At 40.8% G+C, this 18,471-nt stretch overlaps 1 protein-coding gene across 1 annotated transcript in view; it reads left to right on the top strand.

The window, feature by feature from the left end:
* The window catches only part of TRDN (triadin), a 299,517-nt gene that overhangs the window by 80,232 nt on the left and 200,814 nt on the right, over nt 1-18,471 (top strand). The window contains exon 2 of the mRNA XM_040347781.1: nt 1,164-1,373. Within this exon, the coding sequence (XP_040203715.1) occupies nt 1,164-1,373 (210 nt within the window). The remainder of the gene's footprint in view (nt 1-1,163; nt 1,374-18,471) is intronic.

The raw sequence follows: 18,471 nt of genomic DNA, 5'->3' as shown, positions 1-18,471 counted from the left end.
TATATGTTTTTGGGGGATATTTATTATAGCAAAAAGTAAAAAATATAGATTTTTTTTCAAAATTGTCGCTCTATTTTTGTTTATAGCGCAAAAAATAAAAACCGCAGAGGTGAACAAATACCAGAAAAAGAAAGCTCTATTTGTGGGAAAAAAAGGACGTCAATTTTGTTTGGGAGCCACTTCGCACGACCGCGCAATTGTCTGTTAAATTGACGCAGTGCCGAATCGCAAAACCTGGCCTGGGCATTTAGCTGCCTAAAGGTCTGGGGCTTAAAGCGGAGTTCCACCTAAAAATGGAACTTCCGCTTAACCCATTCCTCGCCCCCTTACATGCCGCATTTGGCATGTAATTTTTTTTGGGGGGGAGTGGGGGCTTCAGGAGAAGGGGACTTCCTGCCCCACTTCCTCCTTCCACCGAGGGGCTGGTAAGGCATTAGCTTAATCGCCTTATTGCAGCCCCTCCCTGTAGGCGAGCGCCTGTCCAATCGGACGGCGTCGCGCCGCTCGCGCATGCGCAGTGCCGCTCGCGCATGCGCAGTGGGTGCCCGGCCGTGAAGCCAAAAGCTGTCACTGCCGGGTGCCCACACTAGGAATGATGGGGGGGCGAGGAGCAGAGCCCCGGCCGGCGCGTCGCTTGAGCCGTGGAGCAGGTAAGTGTCTGTTTATTAAAAGCCAGCAGCTACACTTTTTGTAGCTGCTGACTTTTAATAAACTTAAAAAAAGGCTGGAACACCCCTTTAAGTGGTTAAAGGAACCTATTTAGAAAATTGAAAACAAACCTTTACAACCCCTTTAATGTTTGTGAATCAAACATTTGTATGTGAAAATGATCATGCACTAAAGTAGAAAATGCAAATCACATATAATTCGGCATACTGACCTTTCTGTCTGTAAAAGAGAATCTATGCTTTCTGTAGCTAGCAATACATGTCTGATGTATCTACACTGCATAAACTGAATTCACTGGGGTAAGAATTTATGTTGTGCTAAGAATGGAAGTAAAAATAATGTTGTGCTGTTTTTTAGTCCTGGTAACATAACATTTCCTTTCATGTTTTCTTGAAAAATGTGTACTGATTATTAGGTATTGATTTTTCATATAGAATATTTTACCTTGTCCAGGTCACATTCTGTGCTGCTAACACTGTTGATTTGTCATGTAGGTCGTACATCCACCACCACTACCATGGTTTTAGATGGCAAGAATGGATCCATTCACAAACCGCCACTCAAGATGACAAAATCAGTTTCTCAGGACCTCAAGACAACATTCAGCTCCCCAGCGGCATGGCTTCTTGTTGTTGCCCTTATTGTGACTTGGTCAGCAGTGGCCATTGTAATTTTTGATTTAGTGGACTACAAAAGTTTTTCAGGTAGGAATGGGTTTTTCTGTTGTTCTAATGTAGTATTAAACATTAATATTGCCCTCCAATAAGTGTATGCCATTCAGCTTTGTATAGCACTACATTCTTGGTATATTACCCAGTATTTTCCTTTTAAGTATTGTCTTGTAATGGGTAATATCCAACGTTTTGTATGTAATGAAATATTACTTTTAAGGTCATATTGGAAGATGAAAGCAACCCTACTATTTAAAGCATTTTTTTTTCTTTTTTTTTTCCTGCACAACCAAGCTTGGCTAAAATGAATAGTGAATTGATTTTAAAAAGAATCAGTCAATATTGGGTGTATACAAGAATCAAAATATTCAGTCCCGAAACTGTAATACTTTTAAAGGTTTACCTTTAATAGGGGATTTACAGTGTATATACCTTATTTCAACTTTTCCTAATTCGTCTCAGGCTGGGTTCACACTGATGAACGAGACGCTCACAGTAGGGGTCTGGTGCCTCTCCATTCACCGTTTTTATGTCCAATTTCAGCCCAAATTTTTGGCTGAATTCGGACCTGAAAAGGACCAGAAGACGCACAGGACTTTTGTGCAATTCATTCTGCAGCCACTCCATAGAGAGCCGGTCACAATCTCCTGACATGCGAATTGGATGAGAATGAACCCTCATCCAATTTACAATAGTGTGAACCCAGCCTAAAGGATGCCTCTTGAATTCGGACACAGGAAAGAGAGTCTGACATTTTTTATCCATCAATGTCACCTGCCTGGATGTGGATAATATAGATGGGTTTATTTACCTTTTTTTTTTTAATCAGATCATTTTTATTTTAGTTTTGTTGTTGCTTTTTACATACTTAGATTTTTTTTTTTTTTAAATAGTAACAGTAGTAGAGAAAAGAAAAAAAAACTTTTCCATTTGCATTCTATGATAAGATAATACAAACATCTTAATACAATCCAACATTGCAATAGTTATCTATTCTATCAGGGTAAGAAAGAAAGAGAAAGAAAAAAACAATACCTCAAAAACATAAAACATCTAACAAGACAATACAACAATAAACATACACCTCTATATATCATTTATTTTCATGTCAATCTCTACTTATAGGTTTATTTCAGATCTATCTTCTACCTCTTGTCCCCCACTCCCCCCTCCTCTTCCAACTCCCTGCACATACTGTACCATCGTAAAACAATTGCCAGGAGCAAGCCAATATGACCATATTCTATAAAATGTATGGGGAACTTCCCTGTGTTTGTCAATTTCTCTCTTTTTAATATAACATGTACTTTGTTACACCATTGTTTGTGGGTTGGGGGTGTTGTATCAATCCATTTCTGTAGAATAGTCTTATGAGCTAAGTAAAGGGCTCTAGTCCACATCTTCTTTATCTCTGTAGGCACAGCTCCATCTGGGACTATACCCAATATTGCTAGTTTGGGTACACATGGTATTTCTGTACGGCATAGTGTATTCAAGGTCTGGAATACGTTCTCCCAGTATTTATGGAGCTTAGGACAGCGCCAAAGCATATGGATTAGAGATCCGTTAGATACGGAGCATCGCAGACATAGAGGCAATGTATGTTTTCCCCAAGCATATAGTTTTTGCGGTGAATAATGTGTTCTATGTATTATGAAAAGCTGAGTCAATTGCTGCGACAATGAAATAGATACTTTAGGTAGAACCTCCATAGCCTCCTTCCATTCCTCCTCACTAATATCTACCAGATCTTTTTGCCAACGTACTGTACAAAACTATTCACCTGTACATCTACTCTCTCCACATTTAGGAGCATCAGGTAGAGATCCCCTATTAATCCTCGTTTTGAAGATCGTGATGAAGTTGCCTTCATCAATATCTCTGAAGGTTTATACTGTAGATGGAAAGTTGAAGTCTAACTTTGTAAAGCGTGTCGTATTTGAAGATACTGATAGAAATTCTTATTTGACAGTCGAAAACGTTCTTTCAATATATCGAAGGATAAAAACACATCTCCCTCAAACAATTGGTGTAAAAACATTAGTCCTGCACTTTTCCATTCTAGCAATTCTGGCAATTTGTTTAACTCAGATAGGCAATAATTGTCCCATATTGGCATGTGTTTAGTATAGCCCATATGATGAGTGATAGTACGTATCGTTTCCCAAAGCCTATGGATTAAGAAGAAAGTTGGTATTTTTCTCTTCTTGTAAAATTGATGGGATACTATTTGTTGTACCAATGGAAAAGGTTTAAATTGAGTCATTAGTATATTCTGTATAGGGTCTTGGTTATCTATCTCCTCCCATCCACTCCAATGCTGAAGTTGTGCTGCCATATAATAGAATCTTGTATTAGGAACCGCTATTCCTCCTCTATCTTTTGCCTGTTGCAGAGTCTCCAATTTAATTCTTGGTTTACCATATTTCCATATAAGATCTCTAAGGCCCCGTACTCACGACCAAACATGTCTGCTGAAACTGATCCGCGGACCAGTTTCAGCAGACATGTTTGGCCGTGTGTAGGCACAAGCGGACCATTTTCGGGCGGATCGGACAGGTTTCCAGTGGACAACTGTTTCCTGGACTTGCTTTAAAACAGTCCGCTGGAAACCTGTCCCCCCGACATGTACGGTCATCTGTACAGACCTACCGTACATGTCCGGCCGCCCGCCATCCCTCGCATGCTTTGAATGACTTTGACGCATGCGTGGAAGCATTTAAAAGGCAGGCCCGCCCACGTCGCCGCGTCATTGTCGCGGCGACACCTCGTCATCGACGCGGCGACACCGCAGACACGCCCCGCGTATTGTTTACGCGCGGAGTTCTGTTCGATGGTGTGTACAGCCATCGAACAGAAGTCCCCGGGCAGACATGTCCGATGAAAACGGTCCGCGGACATGTCTGCTCGTGAGTACTCGGCCTAAAGGTCGAATCAATTGTTCTAAATAGTTTTAATGTCAACCAAACTGGGCAATTGTGTAGTAAATATAACAATTGGGGCAGCCACACCATTTTCACCAGGTTTGCCCTTCCCATCATTGTCAGTGGGAATCTACACCAGATTTCACCTTGTTGCCTAAATCTTGCCACAAGAGGTAGAATATTGTTATCTATATCATTATTAACCTGTGGGGTTATTATCATCCCTAGATATTTAAATGATGCAACATACTTCATCTGGTGATTTTGGTATGGAAGCTCCAATTGTAATGTATCGATGGCATCGATAGGCATAATTACTGATTTGTCCCAGTTAAATTCAAACCCTGAGAATGTTCCATAGGTATCAATGAGTGAGATGGCTTGAATCAAAGATTAAGGAATAGTAAAGCATCATCAGCAAAGAGAGCTATTTTTTCCTCCACCCCACTTCTACAAAATCCTACGATCTCCGGGTACTCTCGAATAGCCTCCGCCAAAGGCTCCACGGCCAACGCAAAGAGGAGCGGAGACAGGGGACAACCCTGTCTCGTCCCTCTCTCTAAACAGAAATGGAGAGGACACAGATATATTAATCTGTACTCTTGCACTCGGAGCGTTGTATAGCAGTTTTATCCACCTTATAAATCTTGGTCCTATTCCAAATTGTTCTAAACAGGCCCATAAGAATTCCCATTCTATACTATCGAAGGCTTTAGTTGCATCTAAAGACATGATGGCTCTATTCCCTATATTATCCACAGGTAGTTGTAAGTTTAGAAACAGTCGTCTAATATTATTAGCTGCTGATCTATTTGGGATAAATCCCGACTGATCCCGATGTATTAATTTGCCAACATACTTTGAGAGTCTAATTGCTAATATTTTTGCCAAAAGTTTGACATCAGATGTCAACAGCGAAATTGGACGATATGCATCAGGCTTGGTTGAATCTTTTCCTGGTTTCAGAATAGAGATGATCACTGCTTCATTCATCAAGGGGGGCAAAGACCCCTCTTCGAAAGCATGGTTAAAAACTGAAAGTAAATCAGGCAGCTGCATCTCTCCATATATTTTATAAGTTTCCCCTGGTAGACCATCCAGGTGATTTGTTATTAGTTAAATGTGCTGCTGCCTCTCTCAGTTCCTCCAATGTTAGTGGTCTCTCTAATACCTCTTTTTCCTCTTCTAGTAGTTTTGGCAAAATAATCATCTGTAGAAAGATTTCCATATCTCCTTCCTGAGCTTTCTTCTGACTCTTATATAGTTCCTGGTTGAACGCCCAGAACACCTCCCAAATCTCAGGTGTATTATTAACCTTCCTGTCTGAGGGAGCTTGAATTTCAGTTATAAAAGTAGTGGGCTTCTGCGTCCTAACCACAGAGGCCAATATATGTCCCGTTCCTTCTCCCTCCTCAAAATCGGGTTGCTGTAAAAAAAAAACTTTTATTTTCTGCTCTCTTTATAGCTACTTGTGCATATTTTTCTTGACTGTGTATCCATTGGGTTTGGGTATCTTTAGTAGTGTTAATGATATAAGGCCGCGTACACATGATCGGTTAAACAGATGAGAACGGTCTGATGGACTATTTTCATCGGTCCAAACCGATTGTGTGTGGGCGCCATCGGTTATTTATCCATCGGTTAAAAAAAAGCCAACTTGTTTTAAATTTAACCGATGGATTCCTAACCGATAGAAAAAAAAACAATTCACGCATGCTCAGAATCAAGTCGATGCATGCTTGGAAGCATTGAACTTCATTTTTTTCAGCACGTTGTTGTGTTTTACATCACCGCGTTCTGACACAATCCGTTTTTTAACCGATGGTGTGTAGGCACGACTGACCATCAGTCAGCTTCGTCGGTTAACCAATGATCCATCAGACCATTCTCATCGGATGGACCGATCGTGTGTACAGGGCTTAAGATGCCTCCGCTTGCATCATATCATCAGCCATAGTTTTTTTCCATTTTCTAAACTGCTTCTTTTTTTTTGATATTTGTGAAAAAAAGAGTCCTCTGAGGTAAGCTTTCTGTGCATCCCAATATATTAGGGGTGAGACTGTGGACCTATTAATTTGCTGAAAAATATTAATATGTAATTTTATGTCGAAGGAAGAGATGACACCCAGTACGGATTAACTTTCCATAGCTTATCCCCCTTATTGGTCTTGAGGGAAAGAGATAGGGGCAAAGGAGAGTGGTCTGATATTCCTTTAGCCTCGTATTTAATCTCACTAAGGTAAGGCAATATAGACTGTGATACCAGTTGCCAGATCTATTCTGGAGAGAGTTTTGTGTGTACTTGAGTAACATGAGAACTGTCTGTCTATCGGGTTTCGCAGTCTTCACAGGTCAATCAGACCGATCTCCTTTATATATCTGATGGACGAAGTGTATCTATTGATGGAGTCATACACTTATTGAAATCTCTGATTAGTAACCAAAGGGAATCTGGAGTATCAGATATAAACACAATATATTATTTCAATATTTCCGGTGTATAGGGTGGAGGAATATAGATATTTACCAATACACATCTCTGTCCAAAAAAATATATCTAATTATCACCCTTCTTGATCTGTCTACATTTAAAATCTATTGTATTAGCTATAAGTATAGAAACCCCTCTAGAGTTTGATGTGTATGTAGAGTGGAATTGAGTTGTGAACTGCTTATTCCTTAACCTGCTTAGCGGAATCCCCGAGCGTGACTCGGTGTTGTTTTTCTATGCCAAGATCGGTATCCCCGAGTCACGTTCGGGGTAGATGTGCAGAGCGTGCAGTGGCGCGGCTTACCTGCTCAGTGAATCCACAGACAAGTTACTCACCTTGTCCCTGGATCCAGCGATGCGGGTCCTCCCTCGATTCACAGTGTCCCCGTGTGCAGCCGATCTCCGTTCCCTGCGACGTTATGACGCACGGGGGCGGAGAACGGCGCCAAATTCAAAAAAGTAAACAAACACAATACATACAGTATACTGTAATCTTATAGATTACAGTACTGTATTTAAAAAATACACACCCCCCTTGTCCCTAGTGGTCTGCCCAGTGTCCTACATGTTCTTTTATATAATAAAAACTGTTCTTTCTGACTGCAAACTGTAGATTGTCCATAGCAACCAAAAGTGTCCCTTAATGTCAAAAATGGTTTTAGAGCAGCTAGAAAACAGCAATAATAAATTATAATCACTTGCAGAATTGTGCGATAGCGATTTGTGGGGAAATTCGTCATAAAAAAAATAAAAGTAATGACAGCGACAATTCTGCAACTGAGCACATTTCAGTGATTTTGAGTTGATTACTTTATTGAATAATTTTTATTATAATTATATTATTATTTGTTATAATTATTTATAATTATTTATTATATTATAATTTATAATTTTGTTTTTAAAAAAAATCATACCCGGAATGCCTACTAGACTCTTGTTTGGTCAGATTTAAGTGAGTTATTCCTAAGAATTAAAGGCCTACAGTATAAAACGCCAAATTTTCTTGCAAATAATGGTACTGCTTTCAGCACCTTTTTTCTGAAATAGTCATACCGCCAGGGAGGGTTATTCGCACTTTTAATTCCCTTGTGGTCCGACCCACGTATTGCAATTTGCAGGGGCACTCCAAAACATAAGTTACATGTTTGGAGTGACAAGTGATTAAAGGTTCTATAATGAATTCTTCATTGGTTACTAGGGATGAGATTCGAGTTCGAGTCGAACTCATGTTCGACTCGAACATTGCCTGTTTGCCTGTTCGGCGAGCAACGAACAATTAGGTGTGTTCGCGGCAAATTCGAAAAGCCGCGGAACACCCTGTTAAAGTCTATGGGAGAAATCTAAAGTGTTAATTTTAAAGGCTAATATGCAATTTATTGTCCTTATCAGAATCTGGAAGACCCCTTTAACAAAGGGGACGCCCAGATCCTGGCCCCCCTATGTGAATTGGTAATGGGGTACACTGTACCTCTACCATTTCACGAAGAAAGTGTAAATAGTTAAAAAAAAACACACAGACACCGTAGAAAAAAATCCTTTATTAATAAAAACAAAATAAAAAATCCAGCGATGTGAATCCACTCTCGGCCCGACCCCCGCTCCAACGTGGTCTTCTATCCAGCGACGGATGATCTCTCCAGCGACGGGTGATCAGCGGTCCGGTCCAGCGATGAGAAGATCCATCCGTCCAGAGCACAGCAGGCAGCTCCTCACCCTTGTACGTCACTGGGAAAGACCGGGAAATACCGGGCTTTCCCAGTGACGTACGAGGGTGCATCAGAGGGGGCGGGGTCACGTTACGGGTGGCCGCTTCCCCTATATAAGAAATGTCACAGCTCCAGCGCGTCATTCCGCTGGGCTGTGTCCAGCGGAGAGAGGAGCTCGCCTGCTGCGCTCTGGACGGATGGATCTTCTCATCGCTGGACCGGACCGCTGATCACCCGTCGCTGGAGAGATCATCCGTCGCTGGATAGAAGACAATGTTGGAGCGGGGGGCCGGGCCGAGAGTGGATTCACATCGCTGGATTTTTTTTTTCTATTATTAATAAAGGATTTTTTTCTACGGTGTCTGTGTGTTTTTTTTTTAACTATTTACACTTCTTTCGTGAAATGGTAGAGGTACAGTGTACCCCATTACCAATTCACATAGGGGGGGGCCAGGATCTGGGGGTCCCCTTTGTTAAAGGGGTCTTCCAGATTCTGATAAGCCCCCCCCCCGCAGAACCCCACAACCACCGGGCAAGGGTTGTGGGGATGAGGCCCTTGTCCTCATCAACATGGGGACATCCTCCCCATGTTGAGGGCATGTAGCCTGGTGCGGTTCAGGAGAGGGGGGGCGCACTCTGTCCCCCCCTCTTTTCTGCAGCCGGCCAGGTTAACGTGCTCGGATAAGGGTCTGGTGTGGATTTTTGGGGGAACTCCACGCCATTTTTTTTTAAATTTGGGGTGGAGTTCCCCTTAAAATCCACACCAGACCTGAAGGGTCTGGTATGGATATTTGGGGGGAACCCCATGTCATTTTTTAAAAAAAATTGATGGCGGGGTTCCCCTTAATATCCATATCAGACCTGAAGGGCCTGTTAATGGAATTTGGGGGGACCCCCAGCTTTTTTATTTTTATTTTTTATGAATGAATCATCTCTGAATTGCCAGAGCCGACAATTTATTAGAGCCGCAAAGCCGGTTTTAAATGCCTTTTTTTCTTTCAGAAATTACACTTTGTGCAGGGACAGTTCTATGTACGGGAAACATGCACTTTTTCACATGCTGACTTTACACCCCCCTAGGTACGAAATTTAAAGTAATATTACACTTTTATTGTTTCACTTTTAGCATTATTAAATTCACTGCTCCTGAAAAAATGGCTGTTTTTTAAAACTTTTTTTGCATTGATACATGTTTCCTGGGACAGGACCCAGGTCCCCAAACACTTTTTAGGACAATAACTTGCATATTAGCCTTTAAAATTAACACTTTATATTTCAAATGTTCAAGTCCCATAGACTTTAACGGGGTTCTAAAGTTCACACGAACATTTGGTGTGTTCGCAAGTTCTGATGCGAACCGAACAGGGGGGTGTTCGGCTCATCCTTATTGGTTACATTAGATTTGAAGCTGGTTCTTTTTTTCCCTTGTCTATTAGTACTCTTACAGGCTCTGCAGTGAGTGCAATAGTGGAAGCCAGAGCCATCCAGAAAAGTCAAGGGCTTCTCAGGAGGGTCTGGGACATTGGCTGCAATTTTTTTGCACAGTCCTGGAGCCCTCCTATAAATGAAAGAGGATTTGGATAGTAACATTTTGGCCAAATCTGTATCTTTTAACAGAATAGGCCAAAACTTTTTAAAAATCTTCTCTACACCCCTATACTGCCTATGGAATCCAGAGAGAAAGGCCACCTCACCATGACCAATCAGCCACTTCTTGGATTCTAATAGGGATTGTCTGTCCATATCAAGGACTTCCTTATTTGTATTCAACAAAGCCGATAGGGAATACCCTTTTTCCACGAATCTTATAATCAACAAATTGGCTTGATCTTTAAAGTCAATAATTTGATCACAATTGCGCCGGAGCCCCCATAGCAACTCCCTTAATTTGTTTGTAATATTTACCCTGTACCCAAAAATAATTGTCCGCTAGATGCTAGAATCGCATCACTTTGCCTGATATTCGTATATAATGACGACTGTAACAAGCCATGTCTCCTCTGTAACTCTTATAGAGGATAAAGATTTAATAAGCTCTCTGCTATCTTTCAGGTACGATTTCCCTTGTATTACCAAGGGTTGCAAAAATATATCGAGATATTCGCCAACTCGAGAGTATAACGAGCTGATCCCACTTAATATGGGTCGGCCAGGAGGGTTGGTTCTATTTTTATGGATTTTCGGCAGGATATAAAGAACCAGGGTACGTGGTACCTTGGGTATCAGAAAAAGTGCCTCTTTTTTGGTCAATATTCGCCAACTCGGAGAGTTGGCGGATATTGTGAGACCAATAGTCTTGAATTACTGGGCATGACCATATAAGATGAAAAAAAGTACTAGATGGACTATCACATCTGGGGCATAAAGGGTTGTGGTCAGGTTTGTACTTAGCCACACGTAGGGGGGTCAGATAAGATCTATGAATGATATACAGTTATACGAGACAGTCCAAAAGCCTAGTAGAGAACTTTTTGCAAGTATCCAACGCATCCTCCTATTCATCCTCCTCCAACTACCCCACGTCAACACCCCAACGATCCTTCAGAGCATAGGCATTGGTTACTGCATTGGGACGAAGCAAAGAACTATAGAATAAGTTTAAAAGGATCTTGTCCCATAATTATGGTGAGGATATCCAATTGTTCTAGATTAGGGGGGATTTCGCAGAATTGAGTCTGGAGGGCGTGGCGAAGCTGGAGGTAACGAAAGTGCATGGAGTGCGGAAGATCAAAGTCCTCCTAAATTGTTGGAATGACTTCAAAGTCAAACCCCTAAAGACATCTAAGAGAGTCATCACCCCATGATTGAGCCACAAGACATGGTCTGGTATAGTTAGTAACTCAGATAGGCAAGGATTGTCCCATAGAGGTGTGTGAGAATGCGTGGGAGGCAATTTAAGTCTGCGTCTTACCACTGCCCAAATTCTACAATGAGTGTGCAACAGTCCCCTCCGGTCACCCAACACCCAGGGATCTGCAGGGTCCCTGAGAAGAATTTGGAAGGGATGCGTGTATCCACGCGTTTGAGGGGAGCACACCAACGCCAGATAGCGGTTCTTATCATGTTTATCTATGTAATAGAAGTTGGATAACTGTGCTTCCAAATAATATAGGTTAAAATCAGGCAGTGCTGCGCCCCCCAGCTCAGTGGGGTTTTTCAGCACTTGCCACGACAGTTTGCGACGGGAATAACTCCACACAAAGGAGTTGAGGATAGCTTCAATAGACTTAAATATCCTAAGGGGCAGACAATTCTACTGCTATTCTATTAAAAAATGGAAGGTCTTCTCAATGTAAAGTCCCCACTCCCAAAAAAATCAATTAGGATTTAAAAATAAAATTGTTGCTAAAAAAACATTGGACCCAAATTCCAATGCTTCTAAGAGTTACAGGAAATGTCACTGTGCCCCACCCCTGCCTCCTGGGATAGCTAGGGGATCGAAATACCACAAAACACCCATAATGGAATATAATGCCTTTCTATTGGATTTTGAGTGCCCTGCTATTCCAGGCGGTTGAGGTGAGGCACAATGACATCAATCAGGCCACTTGGAAGCTTCAGAAGCCAGGGACGAGGCACGTATTTTATTTTTATTTTTTATTTGCCTTTGCAGGTAATTTGACCTTGGTGGATGAGGAGCTTTCATCACCATTTTCATATAAGGTGTACTTTAAAAAAAAAAGCCTGTGATACACATGCAGCTTGTTATCACTGTAGTACATTTAGACAGTAACAGGTTGTAAAGAAGTTGCAACAGCAGCAATAAGATGTATCACAAGATGAAAAAAGGAAAAAAAACTCTCCCCCACCTCCACCACTTTATGCTCCAAAATAGACAGCACTTTGTCACCCCCATGATCTTAAATATTATTCATTGACTTTACCAGACCTGCAAGTGTCTAAAAGCCCTACATGAATCTGTCCCTTATCAGCAGTAGTCCCCATGTTTTTCACAGCTTTAACACATTATCAGTACGGCTGCTTTACATTCACTCCTTTCTAGTGAGGGAGCTGGCTTATCCAAAAGCTACCATATTGTCCCTTCTTAGCCAACTGACCTAAGTTCAAAGGCCATGCAGCCATTTGTTGTCATTCTAGCAAATTCACACATTATTTGTCCTGGTCTGCAAACCATATACACATGAGCATCGCCACAAACTCATGGTAACGGTGCACCCAAATCTAATCCCTAATCTATGTACTGTCTTAATTTATTAACATGTATGCAATGTTTACTGTATAAATACAAGCAGATAAAATACCAAAACTGGCAAAAACAAATGTTGTCCTTTACTGTATTATTATGTGATCATAATCAAAATACAGAAACTTTAAAAAAAGTTTAAACATTTTAAATTTTCTAAGAAAAATAAAAAAAAATAGCAACAGCCAACCAACCAAATATTTTTATATTGCAAGACTTGAAAATGTTGCACAATTGAAACTATTTTTAGCTGGTTTCAGTTCTGTAATAACTACTAGATTAAGAAAATACAATTGTTATCCATTTCCTGATTAATCTACATTATCTTTCCTTGAGCTGAAGAATTGTAGTTTATTACTTCTATTCATGGAAAAAGACTTCTGTCTTCCTAAAAAACGACAGAAGGTTTAATTTCAGCACCAAATGTAATAAAGTTTCTGGCATTGTCAATGCCCTATTCATATGGAGATAATGAAATGTAAATTTATATTTAGTGTTCATTTTCATTTGTTTGCTACAAATACATGAGTCTCGTTATTTGATTTCCTTCCCATACACCATGATTTTAATTTGATAGAACTATAGATATGGAAATAATGCAAAGATAAATACAAATGTCATTTGTTTATATCATTAGGCTTGCTACCAGTGCCTAATACAAATCCCTGAAATAGTCTGTGTGTAATTATTTGTTATTAGAATTCCTTTGAGAATAACTGGCAGCCTTGAATATGTAAAAAGACTGTAATTTTCCATTTATTGATAACCTTTCTTTCCTGCAAGCTGTTTCTGACATTTCTGAGTCAGACTGGCAGAGGTGTTGGTTAAAGCCCAGTTTCAGTCAAAATTGTTTCTAGATTGAGTAAAATAGGGTCAAAACTAGGGTTGTCCCGATACCACTTTTTTAGGACCGAGTACAAGTGCCGATACTTTTTTTCATGTACTCACTGATACCGATTACTGATACTTTTAAATGTGTCTATGTGTCCCCAAATGCAGCCATGTATCCCCAAATGCAGCCATGTGTCCCCAAATGCAGCCTTATGCACAAATGCAGCCATGTGTCCCCAAATGCAGCCATGTGTCTGTTAGATATAATCTTTTGGGGCTAGACAAAGTACAGGCAGACAGTCTGTTGTTTCTCTGTGAAAAAACTGCGTCAGGAGCAGGAACTCTTTTATTACTTATAAGGCATAGACAAAACATGAACTCACAAATGTAACACTGCCATCTAGTGATCATACAATGTAGTAGGCACACAGCAATGATATATAGTGGTTGTTTGCTTATTAAATACAAACCTTGTATGCTAACACCCCCACTCAACAACTACTATCTATGTCAATCCCATTTCTGATCTAAGATCAACAAATCTGTTTCTAGCTAGTGGCTTTGTCAAAGCATCAGCAATCATTTTTTCCGACTCACAATACACAAGTTCAATCACTTTCTGATCAACTAAGTCATGAATGTAATGATGTCTGACATCGATGTGCTTGGTTCTTCCATTAATCTTCTCACTTGTTGCAAGCTTAATGCAACCCTGATTGTCCTCAAATAAGACGGTAGGTTCTGATGTTGCTTCTCCAAGATCCTTGAGTAATTGCTGTAACCACACAACTTCTTGACTGGCATAAGCTGCAGATATGTATTTGGCTTCTGTAGAGGACAATGCCACTGACATCTGTTTCTTGCTGGACCATGATATAGGACTGTCTCCCAATTTTAATAAGTAAGCACTTGTGGATTTGCGTGTGCTGTGATCACCTGCCCAATCGGAGTCCACATATCCCACGAGGTTTAAATCGCCACTTGCTGACAGTTTCAAATTTAAGTCTTTTGTCTGTTTCAGATATCTCATAACTCTTTTGATCGCATTCCAGTCTCTTTGACGTGGTTTATCAACTCGCCTGCAAAGAAGAGACATGCTGGCTGCAATGTCTGGACGTGTAGTGGTTGCAATGTAGAGAAGTGCCCCCACTGCTTGTCTGTATTGTTCATTGGATGTGAGAAGATCATCTTCTCCTTCTAACTTTGGATAGCAACTGGAGCAAAAGTAGCATCATAGTCCTCACCGAACTTCTGTGAGTAACCTTTAGCAACCAGCCTTGCCTTGTACCGACAGACTTTCCCTTCAGAGTTACATTTGGTTTTAAAAACCCATTTACATCCTATGGCATGTTTACCTTGAGGTAGCTCTGAATGTGTCCATGTCTGGAGATCTTCGAGTGATGTAATTTCTTCATCAGCGGCTTTATTCCATACTTGTTTCTCATGCATTGGCAGTTTCTGCATCTCTTTCCATGAACCTGGTTCAGTTTGAACAGCTCTGCGAGCTATGTAAGATAAACGTTCAGCTGGAACACCTTTATTGATTCTGATTGATTTTCTGACTGAAGGTATTTCTGGTTCAGATTCAGGTTTTGATTCTTCTGCAGTAATTTCTATTTCTGTATCACTTTCCTTATTTTCTTGAGTGACTGATGTTGATTCTTTCTCAGTTTGAATAGTTTGTGTCTGTTGTTCAAACTTTGAGCACATAGAAGTTTCATCAATAATCACACTTCTGCTGACTGTTACCTTGTTCGTGTCTTGATGTAAAATCCTGTATCCTTTTTGAGATTCACTGTACCCCACAAGTACACCTTCTTTTGCACATGCATCCCATTTTGTACGTTTTTCTTTTGGAATGTGTACATAGGCTTTACTTCCAAAAATTCTGATGTGTCTTAAATCTGGTTTCCTTTTGTTCCACAGTTCATATGGAGTTTTTGTTGTTGCTTTTCCCGGCAAGCGATTTTGAAGATAACATGCAGTTGTGATAGCTTCTCCCCAGTATGTAGTTGGCATATCAGCATCAAATAGCATGCTCCTCCCACTTTCACACAGTGTGCGGTTCATTCTCTCTGCAACTCCATTTTGCTCCTGGTTATATGGAACTGTTGTCTGGAGCATAATTCCATGCTTCCTGAGAATGGCTTGTGTTTTACCACTTGTATATTCTGAGCCATTATCTGTTCGTAGTACTCTAGGCATTCCGCCAAAAATATTATTTACTTGAGCGAGATACTCTTCTAATTTCTCTGGCACTTCATCCTTATTGTGAAGTAGAAATATTGTGGTATATCTGGAGTAATCATCAATGAAGGTCAGGAAGTATTTTTTCTTTCCTGGAGTCATAGTTTTCATTGGACCACAAAGATCTGAATGTATTAAGTCCAGAGGTTTTTGAGCTTTGCTGTTGGTCTGCTTGGGAAAATGTGTCCTTGCCATTTTTCCTTTAATACAGCTGGTACAAATCATTATGTGATCACATGGATTAATCATAATACCACTTGCATAGTTATTCTCAACTATTTTCTTTATTGTATCAGAATTTCTGTGCCCCAATCGTCTGTGCCAAGTGTGGATGCAGTTTGAATGTTTATCCTCTTTGGCTATTTTAACCATTTCACTGCAGTTCAGCTGATATAGTTCATCTATGATTTTAGCCTTTGCAAGCAAGCAATCCCCTTTTGTTATGATACAACTGTCACCCTGAAATTTGACTACATTGCCTTGGTTAGTGAGTTTCTTTACTGACAAAGGGTTGCTTTCAAGATCTGGCACATACAGAACATTCCTCATATGGATCTTTTTAGTGATATCTGGAGAGATAGGACAGTATAGAAAGCCATCTCCTATTCCCACTGATTTCATGAATTGTCCATTAGCTGTAGTTATCCCTTCTGTTTTGCTTTCATCAAGCTGAGCGAAGAAACTTCGGTCATTTGTCATGTGACTTGTAGCACCTGAGTCCACACACCATGCTTGCACAGAGGTGACACCATTTTTGGATCCGAATGCATACTCCTTTGTTTCTATGACATTCTTAGCTTGTTGCAATGCACTTTGTTTTTGCATTCTAGCTTTCCAGATTCTACAATCTGCTTTTAGGTGTCCTGGTTTCTTGCACACAAAGCATTCCCGCTTTTCTAGCTGCACGTTACTGTGTTTATTTTTGTATTTCGTCTTTAAAGCCGTCTCTGAACACACACTCACATTACTCATGCTTCCAGTTTTGCGCTTGTATTCATCCACAAGCTTGCCTTTAACATATTCCAGTGTCAGATCATCATCTGGACGTGCATCTAGTGCTGTTACAAGTGTCTCATAACTTTATGGAAGTCCACTTAATAATAGCGCTGCAACATGGAAATCTTTTATCTCTTCTCCAATCCCTCGCAGTCTCTCCACCATCTCTAAGGTCTGTCTTATATAGTCCTGCATGTCCTGGTCTTTCTGTAGCTTAGTCTGATAGAGCTTTCTGATTAAATACAGTTTATTGCTGAGATTAACTCTTTCATGTGCTTTCTGTAACTCTTCCCACATGTCTTTAGCAGTCTGACAGTTACATATATGTATGATTTGATCATCATCTATGCACAGGGAGATTGCGCTCTGCGCCTTCTGATCTCTGTCTAACCACTCCTCTGTGGGCTGTGCAGGTCTTTGTTCATTTATACATTTCCACGTACCTTCTCTTATAAGCAGCATTTTCATCTTGAATTTTCAAGATTGGTAGTTCTGATTTGTCAGATTTGCAATGGAGAACTTTGCTGAGGGGATGGCAGCAGCCATTTCTGCTGTTTGTCTTTCTGTTGCTGTCTCCTGCACTCAATTGCTCTAGCTCACTGTATCTGGCTATATCCAGGGGTAATCTGTATTATATCCTGGGCTTCTGTAACATGTCCTGGGCCCATAACCTGTTAGATATAATCTTTTGGGGATAGACAAAGTACAGGCAGACAGTCTGTTGTTTCTCTGTGAAAAAACTGCGTCAGGAGCAGGAACTATTTTATTACTTATAAGGCATAGACAAAACATGAACTCACAAACGTAACACTGCCATCTAGTGATCATACAATGTAGTAGGCACACAGCAATAATATATAGTGGTTGTTTGCTTATTAAATACAAACCTTGTATGCTAACAGTGTCCCCAAATGCAGCCTTGTCCCCAAATGCAGCCATGTCCCTTAAGAGAAAGCCAAGCCCCCCCCGCCGACTAGTTGATCAGCGCGGGGAACATTACAGCTTTCATTTGAATAGCTATGTGTTCCCTGCCGCGCCTCGTCATATATAGCCCCTCCCCCTTGTCTGGGCACTTTGATAGACAGATCACCCATCCAATCCTGGGATGGGTGATCTGTCTATCAAAGTGTCCGGACAAGGGGGAGGGGCTATATATGATAAGGCGTGGCGGGGAACACACAGCTATTCAAATGAAAGCTGTAATGTTCCCCGCGCTGATCAACTCGACGGAGGCGGCGGCGTGGGGGGGCTCGGCTTTCTCTTTGGGGACTAGACAGTGGCAGCAGCTCTCTCCATTCACTCTCCGCCCCCTCTCCACCCGCTCTCCGAAAAAAAAAAATATCGGTGAAGCATTGGGAGCAAGTACTCGCGCAAATGCTCAGTATCGGTCCCGATACCGATACTAGTATCGTTATCGTGACAACTCTAGTCAAAACCCTTTGCTTTCTGTGACTATGACAACCCCTTATGCCATGTCTAGCTCATTGTAGTCAGAAAGACAACCATGAGGATGTCTTCTTAACAAAATTAAAAAAATATATATGTTTTTTTTTTAATTGCTGTTTATTTCCCATTGGGATTATTTCCACTTACTTTCTGTCCAGGTAGTGAGTGAAAATTCCCACACAGGGAACACTGACAATGTTTAACAACTGTCTTAGGTTCTAACTCTTCACACACACAAAAAAAAAAAACTCTAATACATTTCTGAAATGGCACATGGTCCACATAA

This window comes from Rana temporaria, chromosome 4, assembly GCF_905171775.1.
Source record: "Rana temporaria chromosome 4, aRanTem1.1, whole genome shotgun sequence".
Lineage (NCBI taxonomy): Eukaryota > Metazoa > Chordata > Amphibia > Anura > Ranidae > Rana > Rana temporaria.
This window is presented reverse-complemented; position numbering and strand designations above follow the sequence as displayed.